The sequence below is a fragment of the Sphaerodactylus townsendi genome, linkage group LG13, assembly GCF_021028975.2.
Source record: "Sphaerodactylus townsendi isolate TG3544 linkage group LG13, MPM_Stown_v2.3, whole genome shotgun sequence".
NCBI classification, from domain to species: Eukaryota; Metazoa; Chordata; class Lepidosauria; order Squamata; family Sphaerodactylidae; genus Sphaerodactylus; species Sphaerodactylus townsendi.
Window position 1 is genome coordinate 5,055,173 of NC_059437.1, and position 27,666 is coordinate 5,082,838.

Below are 27,666 nucleotides of genomic sequence, written 5' to 3' on the forward strand. Positions count from 1 at the left end.
GCCTATTGGGCCACTGAGGAAGCTCCACTCGCGCCCTATTGGTCGGTCTCGCCGGCTCCTCCATTCTTTGACTTTACTTTCCACACACGGCTCCGCCCCCTCGGCGAGCGAAGCGCCGCCTTGACTCGCACTGCTCCCCCGCCCGCGGAGGGTCACGTGATGTTTTCGCCGTGGTGCCGCCGCCGCGGCTGCCTGCCTGTGTGAGGAGCGAGCGAGCGAGCGAGCGGGCGGCCAAGAGCGGGAGAGCCAGGCGCGCTCCGACCGGCTGCGAGTGGGTGGGCGCTTGGTCCGTCCGCCGGTCTGAGGCGGCCCGTCAGGAGGAGTCTCCGCTCACCTCCGGCCACGAGTCCCGGCCCGGAGTCCTGCGGCCACCCATGTCCAGCCGGGCCTGGGAGCCCCTTCCGTTCTGAAGGCGGCTTTCCCGCCTCGCCCAGCCCATCGGACCCTGCCCTGGGCCCCTCAAGATGGCGAGTGGGACGATCGGTACAGGCGGCGGAGGTCCCTGCCCGGCGCTGGAGGCGAACGACGGGACTGCGACCTCTCAGACCGGCGCCGCCGCCGCTGGAGGAGGAGGCGACAGCCAGGGGGCCAACGCGACCAACCTTGCTGTTGCTGTGACATCTGAAGAGGATCAGGAGGTGGCCGAGAGCTCTCCCGGCCCTCCCCCTGCTCAGCCTCCACATCATCTGATGCTCCTGCTGAGGAGGTCCCCCAGTGCTTCCCTCTGCCTGGTCCAAGAAGAAGAGGCTGCCCTGCCTGCTGGCAGTGTTGGGGCAGTGGCTGTGGGGCGAGGTGGACCTGCTTCTGCCGGGCGAGGTGGCCCTTCTGGACGGGGAGTGCCCTCTGCCCCATCGGTCGGCGCCACTGGAAGTTCGCTGGGAGACGATGTGAGGAAATGTGGCTACCTGAGGAAGCAGAAACATGGCCACAAGCGCTACTTTGTGCTGTGGGAGGAGAGTCACCTGGCCCCAGCCCGGTTGGAATACTATGACAGCGAGAAGAAGTTCAAGAGCAGCTTGAGAGCAGCAGTGGGGAACGTGGCCCTGTGCTGCCCACCTCCCAAGCGTGTGATCCCTCTGTACCAGTGCTTCACGGTCAGCAGGAGGGCAGATGCCAAGCACAAACACATCATTGCCCTATATACCAAGGATGAGTATTTTGCGATGGTGGCTGAGAATGAGGCAGAACAGGAGGGCTGGTATCAGGCAATCAGTGAGCTTATGAGTCAGAGCAAGAGAGGGTTCTTGGAGCAGGAAGACCAGGCTGATCAGCTGCTAGATGATGATGATGAGCATTATGGAACTGCTCTGAGACCAGGCACTGTCTTCAAGGAAGTCTGGCAAGTCAATGTGAAGCCCAAGGGGCTAGGGCAGACAAAGAACTTGACTGGGGTGTACAGACTGTGCCTCTCCAGTAAGGCCATCCACCTTGTCAAACTGAATTCTGAGGTACCTTCTGTCCGTTTACAGCTGATGAATATCCGTCGGTGTGGGCATTCGGAAAACTTCTTTTTTATCGAGGTCGGCAGGTCAGCATCCATTGGGCCAGGTGAGCTATGGATGCAAGTGGATGATTCCGTTGTTGCTCAGAACATGCATGAGACCTTTCTGGAGACCATGAAAGCGTTGAAAGCCTTCTCCGAGTTCAGACCACGCAGCAAGAGCCAGTCATCTGGTGGTGGTAGCAGCACCAACCCCATTTCATTCATCACTACCAGGAGGCACCTTGGCAACCTGCCACCCAGCCAAACCGGCTTACAAAGACGATCCAGAACCGAAAGTGTTACTGGTGGGACTCCGCCTACCACTAAGAGCAGTAGTTCCTATCGATTCAGAACTTCTAGTGAAGGAGAGGGTACGATGACAAGACCATTCAGGTCAGTGACTGGGAGCCTGATTCATTTGAATACTGCACGGATGAACTTAGGACGGCAAGAAGGGAGTGGGCGATATGTTAGAGCAGCGTTTAGCTCTTCTTATCATACCAGATCTGCCTCTCTGCCCATATCTCATTTCCCTTCCACTACTAGCCCCATCAGCGTTTCTTCGAGTAGCGGCCATGGGTCTGCTTCAGATACTCTTGTAAGGCCTTCCAGTTCATCTGTCTGTGGTTCCCCGAGCGATGGAGGTTTTATCTCTTCAGATGAATATGGTTCCAGCCCTGGAGACTTCCGATACTTTCGTGTGAGGAGTAATACTCCAGATTCCTTGGGTAACACGCCACCCATTAGAGAGGAGAACTGTTTAAGTGAATACATGTCCATGAGCAAACAGCAATTGGACAATAGCTCGAGAGATGATTCCAGGGAAGCTGAAAAATGCATTAGAAAAAGAACTTACTCTTTAACGAAACCTGCTTCTACACCAGCGCAACAGAAAACAGGCCAAACTGCAGCATCTTTAGACGAAGATTCTGTTGGAAGTCATGGACATGTGCCTTGTTCTGAATCGCCAAAACTTAAAGATAGTCCTGATCCAGAATATGGAGAGCTTGCCCTTGATTCTGTGTATAATCAAAACAGGAATAAAACCAGAGATGATGGATACATGCCAATGATGCCAGGAGTTGCATCTTCTCTTGCAAGCAACAGTGATTATCTGCCAATGACGCCTAAAACTGCATCTGTACCAAAACAGATAAACAATTGGTCATCATCTCAGGCTGACTCCAGAGGGTACATGATGATGTTTCCCAGGGCTGTCTCTTCACCGGTACGAAGTCCTTTAACTGGATTTAACTCCAAAAGTGGTACTGACAAGCTGGCAAATAATGAGTATATGGATATGTCACCTGGAAATTCATCTGCTCCAAAGCCACCAAGTGATTCAAATTATATGCATACCAGTGCTAGTTCGAAAGGTTTTGGCTCTTACTTTTCTCTCCCACGAAGCTTTAAGACTTTAGGACAAAATGGTGAACATAATGAATATGTACCCATGTCATCACCTGGGAAATTACTGTATGGTGGCTCTGAAAATGGTAAAAATGCCAGTAGTGAAGTTCTGACTAATGGCCTTTCCAAATCAACTATTCTGAAAGCTTCAGAGGAAAGCTTTGGGCAGAACCGGGTTGCCAGACCTACAAGACTTCCACTAGGTACTAGAGGTAGTAACACTATCCCAAGGATGTATGATCGTATGATTCCACTTGAGCCTTCAAGTCCTGGTGAATATATCAATATAGACTTTGGTGAAAAAGCAAGTAATACCCCATACTCTTTATCTGCAGAAGGATCACCATCATCTCTTGGCTCCAGTAGTGACCACAGGCAATCTCCACTGTCCGACTACATGAGTGTTGATCTGGATGTTCAGTCACCAAAAGCAGCAAAGGACCTGTCTAGTTCTTTAACAGATATTTCAGTTTATGCTAGCTCTAGTATTCCTAGAAATCAGTCTGATGCTGATTACGCCAGGCTCCCGTTTGGCACTGCTTGTGTTAATGCACCAAGTGGTCGGATGGATGACTACACTGAGATGACCTTCAACATAGCAGCCACGCCACCTGGACCATTTGCCACCGAAAGCAAAAACGGCTTGAAGATGGATAGTCCTCCTTCCATAGTCAATCGATTGTGCATTGTTGACCAGTATGCTGGTAACAGTGACTTCTCTGTTCCCATTCCTGAACCTCCAGTGGTCCCTAAAGTCATTCGTGCTGACCCACAAGGAAGGAGGCGGCATAGCTCTGAAACGTTTTCTTCTGCTGCCACTGTTACCACAGCTTCCTCTTTCTTTACTGACAGTAGTAAAAGGCACAGCTCTGCCTCTTTTGACAATGTGTGGTTGAAACCTGAAGAGCACATTTCAGATGGCCACGAAAGCAAGATGTCCAGAGATACTTCAACTGGGTTTCAGAATGGCTTAAACTATATAGCTCTGAATTTACGAGAGAATTCTCTAAACTGTGAGGAGAGCCCTAGTACACCCAATTGCCACCTCTCAAATGGTACTTTGAATCTGGAAGGTGGAGTATATGTAAGCATAGACTTCAGCAGATCAGATGGCTTGAAGTGCAATGCTGCAAGAAAAGGTTTGTAACTTTTTATAACTCCCACTTCAGTGCATGCATAACTTTAATTTTTGTGTCTTGTAACACACGTCTTTAAAACTGGAAAATTAAGCACTTAGTTCCCAGTCTCTGTTGGGTATTACATTCTACAATGGAAAGCTACAGGTGTAGCTTTCCAATGTGTTATATTTATGCCCGGTTGATTTTTTTGGGTATTACATTCTCACAGGTGTCAAACTCGTGTCCCTCCAGATGTTGTGGACTACAGTTCCCATCATCCCCTGCCAGCATGATGCTGGCAGGGGATGATGGGAACTGTAGTCCACAACATCTGGAGGGACACGAGTTTGACACCTATTCTAGAATCAAGAGTCTGGCTGTAGTTAGCTCATTTCTGTTTTAATTTGGATATGCTGATACATTTGTTGGTTTGTGCAACAGAGTAATGGGCTACTTTTAATATGTTTATAATATGTTTGGACAGTTGTAGGTCCTGTTTACCTTTGTGGTTGATTTGGGGTCCATCCCTTACTCTTCAAAACTGTGATAAAGGGAAGTAGCTACATCTATGTTCCCAGAGAACAGACAACCATTTATTTGAATTTGGTGACATTGACAGTCATTAAAGGGTTGGGATTTGGTTTATAATGCATGTTTTGAATTTTCTCAGCAAAAATTGTTCCCTGCAAAGTCTTGGGGAGTGAAACTTCCTGTTTGTAGTGCATCAGTCATAGTCACAATCTCTCTGCTTTCTTCTGAGTTATACAGTCATGCTTTTTTCCAGATCACGCCCATGGACAGTATGATGTGAAACATGCTGAACAACTTAAATGTATTCTGTTAACATGGAATTATTATTTTTAAATGTGGAGACTGACATATCTGGGCTAGCTTGGCCTAGGTCTCCATTACAATCTAATCCATGTGTATACTGGAACTATTGGCTGATGTCGTTTTTTACTCCTCCTTCCCCTGTGTCAGTTAAATTGGCTTACAGTTCCCAAGTAGACATTAATACTTTGGAAGATTTGAAGCCGTGTTCTCAAAAGTGTTTGAAATTCTTGGCTTAGTTTTCAGTTGCATTTTCTTTTCGTAAAAGAAGATTTCTGCTGGGCTAGTACAGTGGCATTCTTTCCTGCTGCAAACGAAGAATGATGAAAGAATTGTCAATGTTTTTATTGTTGTGGTTGTGTAGTGGGCAAAACAATACACTTTATAGTGTACTCTTTATTTTTAGTGCCATGCCTCTTGTGCCAGACTTTTTATATCCAATTCTGTGTCATAATCTAAACAGTGTCTCCAGGTACATAATCTATACGTTGGACTTCTTACAGAGATCAATTTTTCTTTTTTGACATCTGTGTATATAGTGGGAAAAATCAACAGAAGTCATCTCAGACTGTCAATTTTATAACCTGAATCACTGTTTGAAGGAAACCAAATTGCTTAGCTTCTGGTTTATATTTTGCCTTCTGGCCAGTAGTGTATAGCAACATCCAAATATCTGCTTCTCCAATTGACTCATCCTGATCTTGCCACTTAAGCCTTATTACTGTATTCCTTAAAACATGGACTCTGATAGACTAGCTGAAATGCTGATGCAAGGCTTCTAGGCACGTTTTAACTGTCTGAGCAGTCCTATGCAGAATCACTCCATTCCAAACCCATTGAAATGAATGGGCTAAGACTGGAGTAACTCCTTAGGATGGCACTGTTAATGTATTTGTACGCTTGTAGTGGGGCTCATGACTTCTGATTCTTTTGGAGTGTAACATTGGGAAAAAAGCACATGAAATATGGCAATCAGTATGCGCTACTCAGGGCTTTTGAAAAGGATGTAGATTGCCTGCGTGTTTATATTTGTTTGGTCCCCAAGTGAAGCAGTTCTCAAAAGTCCTTTTCGGAATAATTGAATGACAGTGAGTTTCTCCTTTTAAATTAAATAAACTTCGAAATCGAAAAAAAAAAATTAAATAAACCTTAATTTAGCAGTGGTAGAAGTGGTGAAGATCTTACTGATTTTTGTTTTCTACCAAGGTGTTTTGCTCAATATATTTGTGTACTGAAACTCAAATAGGACAACCCTTTTACTTTATAGTGCTGCTCTTTATTACTCCATTTAAACTTTGGACACTGTATGTTTTTCAGTATCTGTTTAAAAGCTTTTACCTGTCAGTATTGCTGTTCAAACTGAAACAGGGTTAACACTAAAGTTTGTAGGCAGGCATTTGGTAGCATCTTACCAATAATAAAGCGCTAAGGTGTAGCATGTTCAATGACAAATCCTCCACCAATAAGGGAGCAGAACTCAAGTGTCACTGCTGCTCTGGAGCTCCAAAAGCCCATCACCCTCCCCACCATCACCAGCAAGCCCTCTCGGCCCCTACCTGCCCATACCCCCCACCCTATCTAGGCCTGCTGTATTTCTTACCCTACAGCGGGCTTTACTACTAATTGTGCATATAACCAACTTGTATTTCCTTAGTGAAGATTTATCCCATTGAAAAGTTTTAAAGTATGAGCGTGAACAAGAAAAATCTGTTGATATCAAGTGGGTGAGTCTGCTTGATTTCAGCACTGGTGATTATTTATTGTCTTTTTAGCTTTTTAATATGATCATTTAATATGTAAGAGAGATTCTGCTATGTGTTCTGGTGCAATCCTGGGGCATAGCAATCCAGCCTTAACTTCTGTTACTCTGTGCTGGGATAGGCACTGCTGTGTTCATTATTTTCATCTCCCTTTTGTAGCTAATCACAGCAAAAGAAAACCTATTCTCAGAGATTAGAGAGTGCCTTACTAGTTGAAAGTTGTGAAGAACTTTTGATAACCCTAGAAGTAGAGCATTGGAATCTTCTTTACTTAGTGACTGTTATCAAGCGAGGCATTTTAGAGACATCATTAAGTGCATCAGTCAGGATAAGACCTCTCCTGCCCCCAATACTGCTGCAATCTCCAACGTATTGCTGAAGCGCAGAGCATGTTTGAATCTACACACTTGGGCTTAGCACTCTGAACCAAGGCCTGATTGTCAAGTAAATCCCAAGGAACTCATTTTCATTCTCTTTGCCAGGCTGCATTGTGGTCTCGCAATTGTTTGCTTTTTAAACTTCTAACAGGGAACTGCAGTCATGCTTCAGTTCAAAGTTTCATAAGATGTATTAAAGTAAACCTTGGAAATCTTATATGTGGTAGTGTAATATTGTCAACAAGTTTAACATAGTTAAAGTTTACTGCCAGGATCCCTTCTTCCGACAGTGATTACAAAAGTTCCTATTTTCCTTGGGTCCAGATCAGTTGTCGGGGGCTTCAGTTAGGTTAGATGGCTGCTCTGCTCCTGTTCTAGACATTTTATGAGAGGGAAAAGTCTGTAGTGTTACTGCACATTCATGAATTATTGCAGCTGGATAGTAGAACAAGGCAGGTTCTGTGGCAAATCAAATCTGACTTTCTTGGAGTCTAACTGAGTTTTGGGTTGGTTCCTGCAGAAGGCGTCTGCAGCTGGAAATGTTTTGTCTTTGTGGAATGTGATTTTCTCACTTCCCACAGCAGCCCTAAAGTGTCACCTGAAATGCTAATTCTGGAGGATGGGTCTACCCAAGAGTAGTGGGGGGGGGGGAGAGCAGATCTACTTGTGGCAATTCTCCAGGGGTTACTATGAGCATAAAAATACAGTAGCTTTTGTTATTCATCTAGAACTCTGCAGGCAGGAAAGCAGTTTTGGGGAGCAAATTCTGTGGAAAGCCATCAGGCAGCGAAAGGGTTCCGCACCCTTCCCTCTCCCTGCTACTTCTCAGTTCCAGAGGGCCTGTACTCCTATAGCAGCATTCTTGTGACACCAGTAGCTGATGGAATTGTGTTGCATGGATTTGCATGTAAGATTTATTTAAGTCCTTGTGTATCAGCTGAAGTGATTTGGTTTAACTTCATGAATCACTGATGCAGCGCTTTCAAATACCGGTACATCAGCTCCCAAAATGTTTGACATTTGTCCATATGATTTTTACCTAAACTAATGAGCCTTCAAAAACTGGTGGAGAATAGAGAGGATTGTATTAAAAAATCTTCATACTTTAAAGATCTGATTCAGACTCCTTGCAAATGTAAGTGAAAATAATCTGTAAAAAGAACTGGAAGTTAGTCCTCTGATTATTTGCTACTTAAGAATCTAAGAATAGATTAATATTATAGGCTGGGGAAATATATGGAGGAGAGAAGTACCAGGGCGTTTGTTCTTAAATACAATGGGAAAATTATCTAATGACCCATCATTTTTTCACAAAATTAATTGTAAATTTTGATGCAGCTTTTGGATGCTATTTTTGTCCATATTTTAAATGTGATGCTGTTGTACCTGTAGACTGACTTGGACATAAGCCTGTTTAACTGTGCTCTGAGTTGTGATGTTTCAGTGATATTTACAAATACTACCTTATGCTGCTGTGAACTACCTTTTGGCTTTGCCCCGGAATGGTTCCCTCTCATTTCCTGTACAAGCAACAGCAGTCACAGTCTTGACCTCAATTGCATCTGTGTTTGAGAATGCCAAGTATCACTTCACCTGCAACTTTAGAACCAGCTGAAGAACGGATTTACACAGTGTAAAAGTGAATTGATTCTCTTTGGATTTTTTAAAGGTTGCATTGTTAATGTTGTAGGAGAGTTAGCTTAAGTTAAAACATTCTCAAGTAGATTTCAGTGTGGTGATGCTGATCTAAGTCTTTAGCATTGGTGTTCATGCATGTTGTCTTCATGTTCTTTCAACTGATCATTTCACTTGTCATTCTTCACTGCAAAGGCTAAAAATTGAATCTGCTAACTCTTTTATTGATGATGGTGATTGTTAGAAGATGCAGCACGCACTGGAAGGAAGGCTGTGTCATTCCTTGCTTCTCAATGTCCCTTTTTTGCTGCTTAAGAATTGGTGCAGGTGGCTTTCTTTAAAACATTAGGGCTTTGTTGAGCAGGCTACATCCTAAATCAGTGATGGCGAACCTTTTCGAGACCGAGTGCCCAAATAGCAACCCCAAACCCGCTTATTTATCGTAAAGTGCCAACACGGCAATTTAACCTGAATACTGAGGTTTTAGTTTAGAAAAAACGGTTGGCTCCAAGGCATGCATTACTTGGGAGTAAGCTTGGTGGTAGCTGGTGGCTTTGCTTTGAAGCATCCATGCAACTCTTCTAACAGGTGAATCACAACCCTAGGAGGGTTTACTCAGAAGCAAGCCCCATTGCCAGCAACCAAGCTTACTCCCAGGTAAAGAATCGCGTTTTAGTTCTTCACATGAAAATCAGTGAGGTTTAACAGCACTTAACAGGGTTACCTACACTGCTTCCCCAAAACTAGGTGTTAGGTTTAATGCTAATAATGGAGCCCAGCAGCCCAGACCAGCCTAGATGTGGGGGGGGGGGGCAACTCTGTTTGTGCGTGCCCACAGAGAGGGCTCTGAGTGCCACCTCTGGCTCCCGTGCCATAGGTTCGCCACCACTGTCCTAAATGTTATTTTGTGGCTGCCATGCCTGTCTCTTTGAAGTGATAAGTTCTTCAGTGCAGGTAGGATGGTTCCTGGATTGTGGACTTTATGATGTGAACATAGCCAAATACCATGAAAAACACACAGGCAGTTTATTGGTAGAACAACTTTAGAGCAGGAAATCTCCCCAATTCTAGAAATAAGCTGATTGTTTGATAACTGACTTTCTCACTGAGTTCCTGTAAATGTCAGCCAAGCTACACGGGAGTTGTAGGTATGGTACTATCCTGCTTAGGTGTTGGGCAGAAGCAATGGGATGTTCATCGTACTTCAAGTCAAGCCTTGAACATTTTTTTGGCCTCTAAGAGCCCACCAGGATCCTTTAAGAACCAGCGTATTGTCAAAGGCTTTCACAGCTGGATTCAACTGGTTGCTGTGGGTTTTCCGGGCTGTGTGGCCATGGTCTGGTAGTTCTTGTTCCTAATGTTTTGCCTGCATCTGTGGCTGGCATCTTCAGAGGTGTATCACAGAGGGAAGTCTGTTACTGGACACAGTGTGTAACAGACTTCCTTCTGTGATACACCTCTGAAGATGCCAGCTACAGATGCAGATGAAATGTTAGAACGTTAGAAACCACGGCCACACCCTGGAAAACCCACAGCAACCAGCTAGACTCACTTTTCAGTCTCTATGATGTTGTATTTTATTACCGTAGTTCCTTCTGCTAGCTTCCACATTGAAATTACTGAACGCTTTGGTGAGCTGGTGCCTGGGATTTGTAGGGCAGCTCTTCTTACTCTGAGTGGGAGAGCATCTTCTGAGCTTGGGTTATTCCCGCCCATTCCTTTGGGAACAGGACTAAAACTTTGTTTGCTTGCCCCCTGTGGGTCCTCAGCTGCTCAGTTTAGGTCCTGCCTCACATGGGAGTCGCAGTGCAGAGAGAGTCCTCCTCTCATTACTTGTTCTTTCCTCCTACCTTCTTTAACTTCAACTGAGGTCCCCTTGCTGGTTTATTTTCCTACTCTCTTTTTTAGTCCTCAGTAGGCGCCTTCTCACCTCCTGCTTCATTTCTCCAACTTACTTCTATTCTCACCCCCCGACTCTCTGCTGTAATGGAGGCATTGGGGGAAAGTAGCAACATGGAGTTCCTCTCCAAGGGAGATTTTGACTCGGGTCTGTTCCCTCCCCAGCAGTCAGGTGTTAAAGCAAGCCAAATCAGTGTGTGTGTGGGGGGGGATGAAGACGCAGAGGCAGGGGAGCAGCAAAACAACAAACAGATGCCTAAACTTCCAAAAGTGGAGTCTTACTGTACTGCATGGAAAAGGCACAACAAGTGCACCAAAGCCAAAAGCCCCTCCAGAAGCCAGTTCGATCCTGCTGGGCAATGATGGCAAACCCGGCCATGAAGAAGGTCCAGCAGTCCCCCAGAGGAGCAACATGGGGCGATGTACTGCTGTCTCTTCCCCACCCTTGAGACTGTAGGGCAGGGGTCTTCAAACTATGGCCCTCCAGATGTTCATGGACTACAGTTCCCATCAGCCCCTGCCAGCATGGCCAAGTGGTAGGGCTCATGGGAATTGTAGTCTATGAACATCTGGAGGGCCATAGTTTGAAGACCCCTGCTGAAGGTTGAGCAGCCATTTTGTGTTCTGACTGGGCAGCTATTTTATCCATTGGATGCAGCTGGCATGATCCATCATTCAGTAAAGGGAAGAATTGCCTTGAGGGAAGAGTTTTCCCGCATCCAACCATTTGCCCCCCTTTTATAAGCCCAGTTTCCATATGACCTTATGTCTCCCACTCTATCAGGGAGATCTCATGGAGAGAGTGTCATGCAGGCCCCAGCCTCCCAGATGCCCCCTCCCTGGTCCATGCAGGGATCAGCCTCTGATGCACCCCCTTCCTGGCCCACCAAAGCGGTCCTTAAGGCACAACCTCTTTCACCTGAACCCAACCAGGATACGCAAGCTGTCTCTGCTCAATCTGAGAAAGAAGGGAGGGGATTTTCCTTGACTGAGGAAGAGGAAAATGATTCAGAGGCTCCCCCTAACCTTTTTCTGGGGATGATTTCCAACCCATACTTTCCAAAGCCCTTCTGGCATTAGATCTGAAAGAAACCCTGATCCCTTTGAGGAGACAAAGTAAGGAAAATCCAAACAAAGAGTTTCCCCCCGGGGCTGCCACCTCTGCCTGGTAACTCCCTTTTTCAAGGGCTTACTGGGAAAATCCCATGTCTAACCAACAATTCCCTGCAGTCACCAAAAAACTGTAGGACCTGGAACAGCAAGCCATGGACCTCCTTCAGCCTCCCTTGATAAGATGTCCCGATATCTGTCCTTCAGTCTTCTGACCTACTGTTGGTGGAAGGAGGTGGTAGCATCAAGTGGCTCCATTGAACCCTTGATAGAAAGTCTCAGGCATCTGCGATCACTATCCAAGCAGCAACCGTGTCAGCATTGTTTTCGATGACATCTGTTGTATGGTCCAGAAAACCGATCCAGTTGATTCCTCCAGACCAAAGGAGGTTATTTGAAGTGGCGAATCGCATCCTTAAAACAGTGTCCTTCATAGCAGATGTTGACATCATGTCTTTCACAGCCATATCCATAGCAGCTGCAGCAGCACCTAGAAGGGCCCTCTGGCTCAGGGTTTGGCAGTTAGACCTACAATCCAAAGCGATCCTGCTGCCATACCTGTACAGGGGAAAGAGACTGTTTAGGGAAGACCTGGATAATATGTTGGTTGACATCAAGAATAGAACCAAGGTTATGCCCAAAAGCTTCAAAAGAGAGGACAGAAGAAGCCTCTACCAGCACTTGTTTAGTTCCTTCCACTCTCTCCACAAGTTTAATCCAGACCACAGGAGACCCTGGTCCTCTCCCAGGAGCTCCTTTCATAGAGGCCCCCGCTTCTCCAGATCTGGGCAGTCCCAGTCTTTCTGCCCTGGAAATACAGAACATACCATGATGCCATCCTGGAGCTGGTGGGCTGTTTCACCATCAGTGGGCTGCTTCTCACCCAGACCATTGAGTTCTGTGCACCATTCACCATGGCTGCTCCATTGAACTTTGCAATCTTCCACCAGAATGACTTCTAATCTCTCCACGGGCAAAGAGAGCAGAGAAGCACCTCAGAACCCAATCAGCAGTAGACCATCTTCTTCAAAACCACAGGAGGAGAACTCCAGCACTTATTCCATCTTCTTAACTGTGCCCAAATGCGATGAGGACTGGTGGACTAGCCTGGATCTCAAATTCATGAACTGGTTCATCATTGCCAAATATTCTATATGGAAATTCTGAAGCATTGAACACTGGAGCTTTCATGACATCCATAGATCATCAGGAAGCCTACATGCATAGCCCAATTTGCCCCAGTCATCACAGGTTTCTGAGAATTCTCCTATGAGATTCTCCTATGATGGCTGGAACTTCCAGCTCAGAGCCCTTTCCTTTGGCTTGGCATTGGGCCCCTTGGCCAGATTTTGTGGAAGGGCCCTTCAACTCTTTCTCCAGCCCTACCAGTTGGACATTGCAAACAGGTGAGACAAATCCTTAATCCTCTCTCCCACAGTCAGAAAGAGCCTGATCTGATGGATAATCCCCAAACACCTTGCCCAGGGTCTCACTTATATGTAGAGAGATGTATTATAAATATTCACGGACGCCAACTTTTCTGGCTGGGGTTCTCTAGTGCAGTGTTCTTGGTCACTGGGGAGCAAACCTTGAGCATCAACCTACTAGAGATCCAAGCGATATGGCATGTGCTACATCACTTACAACCCCAAATCTGAAACTGCCACATTTTCAGCCGCACGGACCAAAGATGCAACAAGCCAAAGCGCAGGTGAACAAACAAGGAGGATCCAGATCTTCACAAATTCACTGAGAGACTTCTTCCCAAGGGATTTGGTTGGAGTAACCCAAGCTCAAAAGATCCTCTCATTAGCTCAGAGCAAAAGGAACGTTCGTGGTGAGTGTCCAAAGTTCCTGTCTCCATAGGTCCAGTAAAAAGAGGAGATGGTTGGTTGAGAGTTGACTAGTGCCTGGAGGGGAGAAAATGCCCATCCCTTTAACACAGTCAATAAGATGTTGTGTTCCTTCTGGCCATGAACATTTTCAGCTGCCCATTTCCACACCTTAAGTTTCTATAGATGGCACAGGACACTCTTCTGCACACCTGTTGGCAACTCTGCGTAGTGCCATGATAGCGATCCTAATATCTCCAACTAATCTGTGACCCGCTTGTACACAGTAAACTAGATTTTCTTTTAGCTTGTTGAACTCAGACTTAAGAACTTTCGTAAAGAAAGTTCTGCAGTCACAGTTTTTTTAAAAATAGCTTGGTAAGAAAATAGGAAGATATCAGCTGGGATCACATTATACATGGTTAAAAAGGGATGCAGATCTTCCTTTGTGGCAGGAGGTGTGGAGGAAGGGGGGAGAGGGAGAGAGGAAGGACAACTTTTCTCTGCTGTTCATCCTAAAACTCTGGTGACTCATCCTTAAACAGTCCGTGTGACCTGGAGAACCGCCTTCTCGGCCCACCCTGCAAATTGCTGTTTGTTTTTCACTTGGTCACACATGGCTTTATTAGGCATCTGGAAGGCAACCTAATGATCACCTTCACACTGTACATGTTGGAACAGAAATGTTTGAGGAGCAAAGCAGTGTTTGCTGGGTTGAGGGAGAGACTGCGGATGCTGGTGTCATCGGAGGTCATTGGAGTCGCTGCTCACTTTCTCCAGGCAGGCTGCCTGTGTCTTGAACAAGTGTGTGGCCAGAGGAGATCCAGCAGGGGGAGCTTGTCCCTACAGTGGGGAGTAGACCAAAAAAAATCCCCTCCTCAAATAGTTCTAACAATTCAGTGCTGTTGTATTGCAAAGAAGGGAGGCAAAATGGCTGTTCACCTGCCGGCCTGAACTATGGCCCAGTTCTGAGTTCACAGACAAATTTGGTTTCTCCGGCATGTTTCTAGAACAAAAACATCTTTGCCCCCGGGTGCATTGTTTTCAATATCCAGGGCAGGTCTAATACTGAGCAACTTTCAGACTCCAGTCTTGTTTACCTTGTAGGACAGCTCTTTTGTTGCTGTGTCTTTCAGGGAGGGTCAGAAGGGAATGCGACCATCAAGGGACCTGGGCTGGTAGTTTCATAGGTCAAGAGGGAGGGAGGGACGTGGTGACCAAACTGAAGGTGTCGCATCGGGTGGGACATGAATTGAAACACATTTAATGAATGGCTATAGGGGAAGCTATAAGCAGGACTGTAGCATTCTGCAATTTCATACAAGTGTGGACAAGCTGCTGTCTTTTACATTCTGGGAAAAACAAACTGGTTTCTAGCATGGATGTGTAGTTGGCACTTTAAGCTCTGACACAAGTCATGTTCCATTTGGAATTCTAGCAAAAGTTCCTAATCAGAGCCAGGTTATTTTTGGCAGACGAGGCCCGTTCCTGAGCCTCGTGGTCTGATTTTGTTTTCCTGGTCAGCAGGAGGGACTGGAGCAGTGAGGGAAGAAGGTGACTTGCCATGAACACCAATGCATGTGGATAGGGACATCATTCAGTCTAAAAGTTCCTGCCAACGGGGCCATTCTATGGAGCATGTTTGTTTTTCAGTTCCTGTTTTTACATTGGCAGTTGCACTGTCTCAGTTACAATGGAGGGTATTTGTTTCTGCTGGGACTAGGGCGAGGCCACTGAAGACAGTGACAATCTGTCCTTCCCTTTGCCCATGTTATGGAGACTGTTAACCTTGGCTAGCAGACATTTGAACCATGTCCTTACCCTGACATTCTACTCTGGAGCTTTCAGCACGCTGGCCCCTCGGCTAAACTGACTTTTGCTAGCACAGCTGGGCTGTGAGAAATTCTGCATAGCAAGGTGTGGTTGTATTTGGGGTTCACTCCCCTTGCCTGCATACCGGGCTTCTGTTTAAGAGTGTGCATACTCTTCACTTCCTGCTTGAGTATTCTGCGGAAAGGGTGGGAAAACTTGCTTAGCCCAGTTCACACCAGCTCCCTGTGGCCCACTCTGCAAGTGAGTTTTAATTGCCTCAGAATGGGAGGGGGTGCTTTCTCAATTCTACCTGAAATTTGGTTGAAAGAATCTGTCGGATTAGAAGTGGCACCCCTTAATTTTTACCCTGTGGGTGGGGAGTATAATTTACAATGGCAAAAGACTAGTGGATTAATGTCCTACTATGACTCCCTTTAATTCCAATCTGAAGGAATACAAAATGAATTTTTCAAACAATGTGAATCTAACACCAGTTCTTTATCTCCCCCCTAGTTTCTAGTCCATGTGCTTGCGAAGACAAGGTTCAAAGTATATGGCTGATGCCTCCAGTGCTTTCTTCTGTTACTCTCTCCCAGTTCTTTCCACTTCCTGTTCTACCCCATTCCACCCAGCAGAAGCAGCAAAATGAATTATGCAGAATGAACTATGCAAATAAAAGGGAATGTTGCTGTGCACACAATTGTGTCTGTACTTCAAAACTTCCTTTTTAAAGTGCCTCCGTGCTTGTTGAATGCAGCGTTTCTTCTGTTTTTAATTCCCTCCCCAGATTCCCTTGTTTTCCGTTCCAACCCATATGGAATAGTTTAAGTACCCACTGAACCGTAGCATTTCCTATTCTTGTCTTCACCCCCATATTACTGACTTCTTGTATTTTTCAGCCTTGAATTCTCTTCTTTCCTGCTTTCAATGTGTTCAGATGCTCTGGAAACTTTGGCCTAGTCAGTTTCACCCTTCAAGGCTATCACAGGCTATTAAATGTTTTCTGGATGCTGTTAGAAAGCATTGCTGGGAGGCAGGCTGCAGATAATTTTTTCTAGATACCTGTGACTTCAGACTGACTTTTTTCCAGAGTTCTCGGGAAAAGCTCAGCATGCCCCTTCGATAGGGAACTTGGACACCACCATCAGGAAAGGGTCAAGCTGCTGCATCTGAGCGTTATAAACACCCACAAGCCAAATGTGACCCCGCTGTGCCTTTTGCTCTTGACCTAAAGCTTGCTTTGTACTTGGGCCTCCTTCACAGAATACAAAACACAGAGTGGGAATTAGCCCTGGGGCTGAAATATGTTTCCTCCACCTCCTGCCTTCAGAGGCCAGCTGCTACTTCTGCAAGGCCAGGCAGGAGCTGGGAGGGTGCTGCTTCCAGCAAAGATTAGGGTGCTTAACCCTTCCTTCAGTCACCATTTCCCTGTCTCTTCCCTGGATCTGCTGAAGAGATTAAATAGGGAAAGCAGAGGCAAAGGAAAGGTTAAACATCCACCATTTGCCTGACACTTCTGCAGTGGAAGATGCACCCTCCTGTTCTACTGGATGGTGGGAGACCGTCTTTCTTGGGTGTTCATCACCTTCTCTCAAGGAGAAGGTGATGAACACCCAAGCAAGACGGTCTCCCATCATCCAGCAGAAGACCCCTTTACGGTGAGTATCCAATGGGTCGTTCTCTCCCCCACCCCCCATCACCCCTAGAGAAATAGTGACCAGACTTTGAAGCTATACAGTGGAAGTAGAATCTTCTCCCCCCCAAGTCTGGTTGTAAAGGGACATAAATAACAGGCTGTTCTCCCACTACTGGTCCACCATGACAGTTCAGAAAATAATTGCTTCTGTGGGGCTGTTCACTGTTTATCATTTTGACCAGAGCAACCATTGCCAAAGAGACAAGTAAGCTAAGTTTTGTGTATATACTGGAAGAAATGCTGCTGGTCATCCTACGCGGAGGTTTCCACCTGAATGGGCACACTGCCTCTGGAGCCAGGTAAATACCAGAATTGAGGAGGGGATATGGAATGGGACCTTTAGGGTTGCTGTATCTTGTTTGGATTCTGGACCAAGGAATCGGCAGTCTTGCTGTGGCCAGTGATCAATGACAAATGGTAACAGAACATTCTGAGTGGATTGCAGGGTAGAAGCAGCAAGACAGACCAGATGGGCGGGAGAATCTGCTATAGTGGCGTCTCCAAAATTGTTGCCAAGTGTGGCTGCTCTGTGTTGAGAATAATAATTACTCATGGCTGCTGCACTTAAATTTGCCATCGTTCTGCTTTATCTCCCCTTTGGATCAGCTTGGGAGCCACTAGTTGACTAGTAAGACAGAGATGTCCAAAGTGCAGTCTGTGTGTGTTTTTCTGTTTCCATGGACATTGGTTAGTGATTCTGAGGAGAGTTTCTTAAGGGATTGTGAGTGGCCAGTGGGAAGAAACAAGACCAGTGGTGGCGAACCTATGGCACACGTGCCAGAGGTGGCACTCGGAGCCCTCTCTGTGGGCACACGTCACAGTTTGTCATGTGGGGGGGCAGAAAATCCCCTCCCCACACATCTAGACTGACCTGGGCCGCTGGGCACAACATGTAGGTAACCGTGTTAAGTGCTGTTAAAACCCCACTGATTTTCATGGGAAGAACTAAAGTGCGATCCTTTACCTGGCTATGGGGCTGCCTATGGGGCTTGCTTCTGAGTAAACCCTCCTAGGGTTGTGATTCACCCATTCAAAACGTTGCGTAGTTGATTCAAAGCACAGCCACCGACTACCACCAAGCTTACTCCCAGGTAAACACGCGCCTCGGAGCCAACCTTTTTTTCTAAACTAAAACCTCAGTATTCAGGTTAAATTGCTGTGTTGGCACTTTGCGATAAATAAGTGGGTTTGGGGTTGCAGTTTGGGCACTTGGTCCCGAAAAGGTTCACCATCACTGAATAAGACTTCTGCTTGGGGAAGTTTCTGTTTCAGTTCAGTACAGAATTGATATAATGCTGAATGTATCCTTGACTGTGCCTGTCTTTGACTTTTCTTGGGGATGGGGAATCATGGGCATCATCAAAAATTACTGTGCTCGACTTGGCATCCTGAAGAATATCCCATTATCTCCTTGGAAAACAGGAGCATAGTCTTCAGAGATTGGCTGTGTGTACTCTATGTGGGCTACTTGTGGGCAACTCTTTTGTACAAATAGTTCAAATATTTGAACTAATCCTTAGGGTGAATAAGTGATAGGAAACATATTTCCCCGTGCCCGTTATAGTCTTTTGTGTCTTTATGTGATTCTCTGAAGCTGGTCTGCCTCTGATATTTTATGGGAAATGTTGGTGTGTGTGTAAATCTGTAACATATGGCAGCTGCCCAGTTCTTGAAGGAATTGGTTGCGGTATTGCGCTCATCATAGCAGGGCCTCTGTGTGGCCTCTTTGCAGTTCAGGGTACTGATTTTGACCACTGAAGTCCTGAATGACATGAGTGCTGTGTACCTGGGACATTGTGGTTCTCCCATATGAACTGTTATTGTCTCCAAAAATCTGACTAGTGGGACTCTTGTTGGCTTCTCAAGGACTGTGCTGCAAGCATCATTCTCTGTTCGTTGACAGTTGGTCCTTCTGCATTCTGTGGAAGCGCTTGACTTTTGGGCTAGCTCTGTCGGCCAGAATGAATAGGCAGAAAGAGGGGTCAGTGTTGAAGCCGGTTTCTGTTTTTTTATATGGACGTGTGTACAGTGTGTACTTCAGTGATTTTTTTTAATGTTGCAACCTACTCTGAGGCAAGACATAGGGCAGTGGTGGCAAACCTTTGGCACTCCAGATGTTATGGACTACAATTCCCAACAGCCCCTGTCAGCATGGCCAATTGGGGGTCCTTTCCCCCAGCATGCTGCATCTTGGGAGCATGTGGGATTGCCCCATCTGGGCTGCAGACAAATTTGCATGTGCATCCCTTGGAGGTGATATAATTTCAGGTTCTCCTGGCTCATCCTCAGCTGCAGCTCCACAGATCTTAAAGAGAGTTGAGGAGATCAGAACGGCCTGGCTTAGGGAAATGCAACCTGCTTTCTTTGACCGGGGAAATGCTGTGTGTCCGGGGTGCAGGGAATTTGTGATTACCAGGAACTGGTGATACAATGTTCTTCTCCCTTCTTGGCACACATTGCTTCCTCGTAGTGAAGCAGAATACAATGTTGGTTATTCATACAAAGTTGTTCATCTCCTAGTCCATCGGCATAAACCCCTCCTGTTGTGTGTCATGTTGATGCCAACTGCATGCCATCACAATTAATACTTGCCATGTGACCAAGCAAGTGGGCTCCTGCAGGACCCCGCTGAATGATTGCTGCAGAAATATTGTTTGCTTAGTAGCCAGGATTCCTTTGTTATTTTTGACTTTCCGTCTTCTTGTGACGGCAATATCAGAGACATGTGCTCCGCAGCAACTTTTGCAGGATGAGCTGGGGCTGTGGTCATAAAGGTTAGAAAGCAGCTTTTTCTAATAGGGTACACTGGGATTTTAGGAAGTTGACATCTCTAGCCTGCACCACATTCTGTAGTTTCTCTGGAGTCATTTGCAATTGTGGAATACACAGAGCCCCTTCTGTTGTAAACTGGTAATGTCAGCCCCTGTTCTTGAGAAGCTGCAAGTACGGTGAGACAAAGATGCTGTGTAGCCAGCAGGACCAGTAAGTGAGCCTGGCCTGAAAGCTTTGAGCCCTCTGGCGGACTGCTGTAAGGAAGCAATCTTGGATGGTCTCCCTGGAATTATTTCCTTGAACCAGAAATGGGTAGTGGTACAGAGGCTGTAATGCTTCCCCTGATCCCCCTTGGGTCATTGGTTTAAGACTCCCGCTGACCTAATCTTGACACAATAGCCAAAATTCCCAAGGAAAATAAAACTCCTGAAACATGAAAATAACATTAAATGTTTTTGTGATTTAAAAAACAACAACTATATTAGAGACTGAGTTGGAAGAAGGATTTAATAAAGAAAAGAACTTGGCGATTTAAGATTGTAAAGATGCTGATAGGTTGTTTTTTTTAAGATACAACTCCTGCATATCAGTTTGCTTAGAAGAAAATCCCTCTCCCAAGTCAGCCCGCTTCAGCACACCATTTTGTTAACTGATGTATTACTGGAGCCCCATCCTGATCTGAATGGCCCAGGCTGCCTGGATTCTGGGTTAGGGATTTTGGAAGCTAAGCAGGGATTGTCCAGGTTTAGTACTTCCTCTGTTAGCTTCTTGCCTTGAAACCCCTACAGGGTCTCTATAAACCTTCTGCCTTGAGTCAGGACAACATCCCCTGGAAACAAGGGCATGGTGGAATACTCTTAAATTTTGGGTCCAGCTATGTTTCTTTCGTGACTCAAACAGTCTTATCTATCCCCTCATTCCTGAACTTCAGCTTTTCCTCTTATACTACCCACACCAGAAGCGCATTTATGCGGACTATCTAACTTCTGAAGTGTCGCTAGAGTACATTTTGTTTGTCTGCCCAAAATGTATGGAATTTAGACCCAATTTTTTCCTTAAGGCTCCACTTTTGGCTGGCCCTTGCCCTCCTAACTCCAAACTGCATTATCTCCTGAATAATCAGGATCCTGTGTTGTTGGAAACGGTGGCCAATTTCTTGATTCATACTCTGAAATAATCCTCTGGGGTTTTTTCTCTGTATATATTATGTTTGTACACTTTCAACATTCCTTCCAGTTCTCTTATTTTGTCTATTTTTATCTGGTGTATCTCCCTTTGATGCCTAGCAAAAGTTACTGTACTTAAAAAGTTAGCTGTGATATGATGGCCCTTTCCACCTCCAGCAAGAAGGCCATCTGGAGGCCTGGTGGGGCGGTTGTTGGAGGACAGACTACCCTCCTCTGTGGGATCCTTCTCTGGAAAAGCCGGGCTAATCAGTATTTGTGGTGGAAGGTGGGTTTCACCATTTTTGTAGCAGTGTTCCCAAGAGCACTGGAATGGAGCGATGGCCGCTCATTTATGCATCACAGGAGTGAGAGGTGAACTTGCTTCTCCTACTTGCTGCAGGCACTGGGACTCCATCATGTTTCTATCAGCGCAGTTGCGTCTTCGGTCTTGGTTCATGGTCATGCTAGAAATGCTGGGGCGGACGAGAGGGATATCTTTGCACGTATTCAGTGACGGCTATCAGATAGTTGGAAGTGTTATTCTTTGGTAGTGAGAGAAACTGCCCATTTAGCTTGCTTGCATTGTTATCGTGTGGCAGTTCTTGGAATTGATGACTGACTGATAACAAAGTGTATGTTTTGCTGCTTTCTTTATCTGGATTATTTATAGCAACAGAACCCACTGTAAGCTGTTAAAGAATTGATATGCATTTAATGTAATGAGTGTTCTCAGAGGTCCTAAAGGAAATGCTGTGGACAGCTGGGAGTTTGCAGTTGTATCAAGTTCAGGTAATGCTCATTTTACCTATTAAGCAGGTTAATGGAAAAAACGGAAGGAGAGAAGAACCCAATTCACTTCTTTCCATGAAGGTTTAACTACTTTCCTTTGATCTGTTAATTGCAGCGATGTAGTGCCATTTACTGCATGCAAAGAAGCATTGTTATAATTAAGTTGCGAGAGGAAAATTCTTCATATTGTATTAGTGTACATTTTGCCACTCAAAGACATAATCTGGTTTTCAGGCATATGCACAAAAGTAAACGTCAAGCACACTTAATCAGGGCAATATAGCCAACAGATTAGTGGCACAGAGAATGTTGGCTGTGGTTGGAAAAAAACGAGATCACCTTTTTATCTAACCCTTGCTCCATAGAGCTCTGTGTGGTTCCATAGTTCTCTTCTCCTGTATTTTACCCTCATGGCAGATCCTTCAGAGGTTGGTTCAGCTGAGAGAACAGAAGGCCCAGCTTTGTTCAGTGAGCTTTATGGTGTGTGTGTTAAATGCCGTCAAGTTGCTCCCAATTCATGGCAACCCTGTGAATCAGTGTCCTCCAGATTGTCCTCTCATTAACAGCCTTGCTTAGATCTTGCAAACTGAAGGCCGTGACTTCCTTTACAGATTCAGTCCATGTAATTATGGATCTTCCTCTTTCCCCGCCGCTTTCAACCTTTCCTAGCATTATTGTCTTCTCCAGTGACTCTTGTCTCCTTCTAATGTGACCAGCATCAGTTTAGTCATCTTAGCTTCCAGGGACAGGCAGGCTTAATGTGATCTAGAACTCACTGATGTGTTTTTTGGATGGTCCTACATTCTCTTCCTACACCACATTTCAAAGACATCTACTTTCTTCCTGTCAGCTTTCTGGAACAGAAGGGATTTGAACTGGGGGTTTCCTGCTTCTTGTTGAACACTTTGACTGTTGCACTTGGCTGGCCATCAGAAAAGTCAAAGAATGTTCTCAAAGGACCTACACTTCTGGATTAGCTCCTGTATGTCCCATATTTGAAGCTGATTTAATGCGGGAGGTTGGCTGTATATTGTGGCTGTTGACTAAATGTGACCATGGTGTGGAGATCCAGTCAGGGCCCAGTGGCAGCTTGCCCCGCCAGGTGAGTTGTTGGCAAGCAGCAGTTGTATCTCCGCCACTTCTGCTTGTGATACCAGGAGGGAAATTTCCCAGTCCTCTGGCTGAGCTGCTACACTTAAGCAACGCTGGCTGAGCTGCTACACTGAAACAGTATTAACTGAATAGTTTAAAAGCAACCCTCAAACCATCCAGCCACGTGGTCTTGTTAAGTAACGTGAAACATTTGAGTTCCTGTGGGGTGGAGCGTATGTGTGTTTGTTAGTTTGTTTTTGAATTGCATAAGTAGAGTTTTTAGTTTGGAAAAGTTGGGGGAGGGTTTGAACTGTTCCTCTCTTGTGGCGCAATTCCTCGTCAGCCCTGAATTACAGCAGTGTTTTTGTATCTGTTATAATCCTGGCCAAGAACACTGCTGGGAGTCCAGGGCCACATACTGAACTAACTCTATGCTACATTTTGGGGAAGGGAACGACACGAAACTGCTTCAAGGACAGTCGTTATGATCCCCGAGTATAACTGGCCAGAGCCCAGTTGCTGAGTGACTGGCTATTGCCTCCGCACCATCATCTGAAGTTTTGACCACTGAGCTCTGGGCTTGATGAACATGTCTGTGTTTAGGCTGCCTTTGGGAGAACCGTCACCTGACAGGCTAATTTCCTTGCCTGCTCTTTTGTAGCTGTCAGCGTACAAAGAAGGCCTGGGTATGCCGGAGGGAGAGCTCCCTCGAGATGCTGGAATACTCCGAAGTACAAGGGATCCATGAGAAATGTCATAACTCATAAGTCACTTTTTGGAATAATATGAACATACTAAGAGGTCCTGATACAAATCAGTTAAGGAGAAAAGTATTCATTCAGTGCTGGAATAGATGAGGCCCATAAGTCAGGGATCCCACGCATAGTCCCCGAGTGGGTGGGGCCAGGTGGGACGTTTGCCTAGCATGGCTTCTTATTGGCCACTGGAAATTTAGGAAGGAAGGAAGGAAGGAAGGAAGGAAGGAAGGAAGGAAGGAAGGAAGGAAGGAAGGAAGGAAGGAAGGAAGGAAGGAAGGAAGGAAGGAAGGAAGGAAGGAAGGAAGGAGAGATATATGTATGTGTGTGTGTATACACACATACACACACACACATATATATATACATATATACATATACACATATACATATACATGGGAACGACACGAAACTGCTTCAAGGACAGTCGTTATGATCCCCGAGTGTGTGTGTGTGTGTGTGTGTGTGTGTGTGTGTGTGTGTGTGTGTGTGTGTGTGTGTGTGTGTGACTTAAATTTATAGGACTTATATAGATATATATTGGCCAATATATATATATAGGCCACTTCACAAGCATCTTCACTCTGTTACTGAGAGTAAACTGCAACAGTTGTTTTGTAGCTACACCCATGTCAAAATTGCAAAGACGCCCACAGGGTTGGAAAGGTTGGGGCCCCCGCCTTACATCATGCCACACACCAGCCCTGCATTGCAGCCTCTGGCCCCGTGCTTTGACACCCCCCCCCTCCCGTTTTGCGGTCTCAGGCGGGCTGTGGGAAGCAGGTCTTTGCATCTCAAAGGACTGCAATATCTGGTTCACCTGCAGCTCTACAGTTGAGAGGCTGGAAAAGATCTTGCAAAAGAAAAGTACGCCCAGTCTTTGGGTCAGAACAAGAGCTGGATGTAAAGACCCTGGGCCACAACTGGTATCAGGTTAAGGTCCCGATACTTTCTACAGATGTCAACACATTCTGTATGCTGTGTACATACAATAAGTCAAGCTGGTCTTTTTCTGTTCTTGCACTAAAATGTATTTCTTCCCTTCCAGACTGATGGCATTACCATGGAAACCATTGTGAGAAGGGCAGGCTTTCCCAGCTGGCGTATCCATAACTGTGTGGTGCTTTTGGAAGCGGAGCCCACCTTCAGCCCTCTCTCTTCCTCTCCACCAGCACGAACCTAGATGCGCATCATCCAAATGATTTTTCATCGAGTGGCTGTGAAGTCTGCGGTTGTGCTAATTTGAATGGACCCTTGATCATAGATGAGTCACGGCAGAGGTCTCTGTGCCCCCTTTGGCATCTCTGCCCAGGTGATGGTGGGCATGCTGGAGCGAAGAAGAGGACGGCTTCCTGGAACACCTCTGTTCTTTCCCATCAGTTTCTGTTTTGAGGAGTCATGGGATGGTGTCTGAGAAATCTACCTAATATGGGTTTTTGGTGCCCCCCCTCCCCCCAGTACTTGAAATGAATTGCTGACATATTATAAATGTTTTAGAATTGCTGTGGGGGTTTTTTGGAGGGGGGGAGTTCTAAAATCCATTTGGAAGGGATGAGAAGAGTAGCTTAAGGCTACTGAACCTGTGATCCTGGGCGTACTTAGCTTGCAGGTTTCCTGAGAATCAATTAAGGCTTGCAACCAATGTTCAGAATAGTAGATTCCGACGCAGAGCAGCCTTTCCTGTCCCCTAATGAGCGAACTGTGGGAGAATCTTTCTGTCCTCTGCATTTCTCTCGACCACCCCATCCCCAGTGCACGTTCTCTTCGGTGCCTGCCTTTTTGCCTTGCGCATGGTGCAAGAGAAGATGGCCCGTTTACGTCCTCCCCTGTCCAGGCAGGGGAAAGGAGGGAAAAGCTGCTTATGTGTCGTCCCCCCCCCCTCCCCACACACACACCAATCACAGCCACCTTTTTCAGAGAAGCGGTTTCATTGAACGATAAGCCGCTTCTTTACAAATGTCGCCAGGACTGCTCAAAAACAGACAAGGGGGAGCGGGCCGGGAGAGCAGCTTCTTGCTTTTCTCTCCCGAGAAGCTGTCAAGTTAGCAAAAAGTTACAAATCTGGCATGAACGCAAGCCCACTAAACCCACTACGAGCCCAGCGGATTAGTCGGTGCCCACCCTCTTTGGAGCCCATTTAACTGTGGCTCCCATCTTCTGGGCTGTAAGACATGCCCTGGCTGTGGTGAGGCTTCATGACCGCAGGCCCAAGACAGTGTAAGCTTTGGGGTTCAGGGGGGAAAGACGGTACTTAAGTGATTCCTTTTTTTAAAAAAAAATCCCTTTATGGTACAAGAAATGACTAGATCCTCTACCTTCCTCGCTTCAAAAAAAATCTTGTCTGCTCAAATCAAAGATTTGTGAGTGGGAATATCTGGAATAAATAGAACTGAAGAATTGGTCGGATGTGATTACGATTAAGTTTTCTGTTAACATCTCCCTGTGTAATTATTTGTTAGTTATACATTTTGGAGACGAGGGGAGTTGGTATTCTTTTTAAGTTCGGATGGAAAAATGCAGAATCTATATATATCCCCTGCATTATAATGTTGATATGCTAGTGAGCTTTTGTAGAGAGAATCCCTTAATCTTAAAACTTAACAATGAATGCTCTCTTTAATTTGGAACCACTGTTTTGTCTCTATTTGAAATTGGGGAGGGTGGGGGGAGGGAATATCCATGCCTAAATCATGTCCTGTAAGTATTCCTAATGAGGTGGACGACACTTCCTTGCTAGTGGGTGTTGGAAATTGAAAATTGTAGGCAGAATCCAGGTGCCTCGCTTTGTGGACAGATGTCATTAAAGAGCATGACACTAGTTGGTACATATAGTATATACTAATAATTAGAAGCACTGATAATGGAAAGGATTGAAAGCGGTACGCAAATCCTCAGGCGCCACGCAGCTGGCCTTCCTCTCCATTGTATATTGTACAGCTGTGGAGCCAGGGTTAGCCTCACCTTCGACCACCTGACCACCTTGAGGTACTAGACAAGTTTGTATAACAAATTAGACCCTGCTGTCAGTCTTGATGTTCATTACTGTGTACTGAAATCTATTTTTTTTTGGTTAGTCTTAATGTTCACGTCACACAACTTTGTTGGTAACCTTTGGCAAACGTAGTTGGCGTCCATGAGATTACGCAGAGCATGGTAATCGGCAGGAAGAGGCTGCTGCAGAGTTTAAAAGCACAGATGAATTGTTCCTGAATCTAGAAAAGCCAGGTTTTCAGGCATACAGTTAACTAGTTGCTGCTAAACAGGTTTTAACTTTAAAAAAAAGAGAGAGAGAGAGAGACCACTTTTCTAGACCACAAAACTGTCTTGCCATATACATTTTGTTCGGACTCTGTAAATTAACAATGCAATAGGTACTGCCTTTAAAAAGAAAGCTTTACGTCTTTTTATTTGAAAAAAAATCGGGTGATAGTTGGAAAGAATAATGGGGGGGGGGTCAGTACATGTTACATTCTTTACATATTAGATCCTGAGGCTGAGGAGGTACAATATACAGCACTGATTTTGCAAATGCCGAATAAAATAAGCAAATGGGTAACCTCAACTCTACTGGTACAAATACTAACAGGCACAGCATAAGAAATATGCAATTTCTTTGTCTTAGTTTACAGCAACTAACTTATTCAGTATTGTGCTGGAAGGCCGTTTCCAACTATATAAAACATATCATTCTGTGGGCAAACTTCCAGCACCCGTTGATGCTGCTGTATAGTACAGGGAAAACACACACACACACACACACACAAGGATGGAACAATGTTTGTCCTGTAAATTTAATTTGATATTTGGACAGTTACTGTCTGTACAAATGAAAACATATATGGTTGAAACTGTTCATTATATTTGCTATTTCTGCTTCACTGATCTGTTTAAAAGTTTTGAGCTGACTGATCCGGCTGTGTCTTCCATTGTAAATATTGTTACATTGTTTTTTCATGGTAAACCGCAGCACATTTGCGACTTGGGGAAACTGGCTTGAAGCTCTGTATAGTGTTTATATTTATCTCGATTGGCTTTCCATAGAGCTACTTGCAGTAAATGTGTTCATGATAGTTGCGTCTTTGCGTCTTTCTTTAAAACGGCCGGCTATAAAGCGGCGCTTGATGTTACA

The 27,666-nt window shown here is 45.5% G+C and overlaps 1 protein-coding gene across 1 annotated transcript; it reads left to right on the forward strand.

The window, feature by feature from the left end:
• IRS4 (insulin receptor substrate 4) lies at positions 1–27,607 on the forward strand. The gene is made up of 2 exons (XM_048514276.1): positions 1–4,032; positions 24,586–27,607. The coding sequence occupies exons 1-2, from the start codon at positions 465–467 to the stop codon at positions 24,588–24,590; spliced, it is 3,573 nt and encodes a 1,190-aa protein (XP_048370233.1). The 5' UTR covers positions 1–464; the 3' UTR covers positions 24,591–27,607.
• The last annotated feature ends 59 nt before the right edge of the window (positions 27,608–27,666 follow it).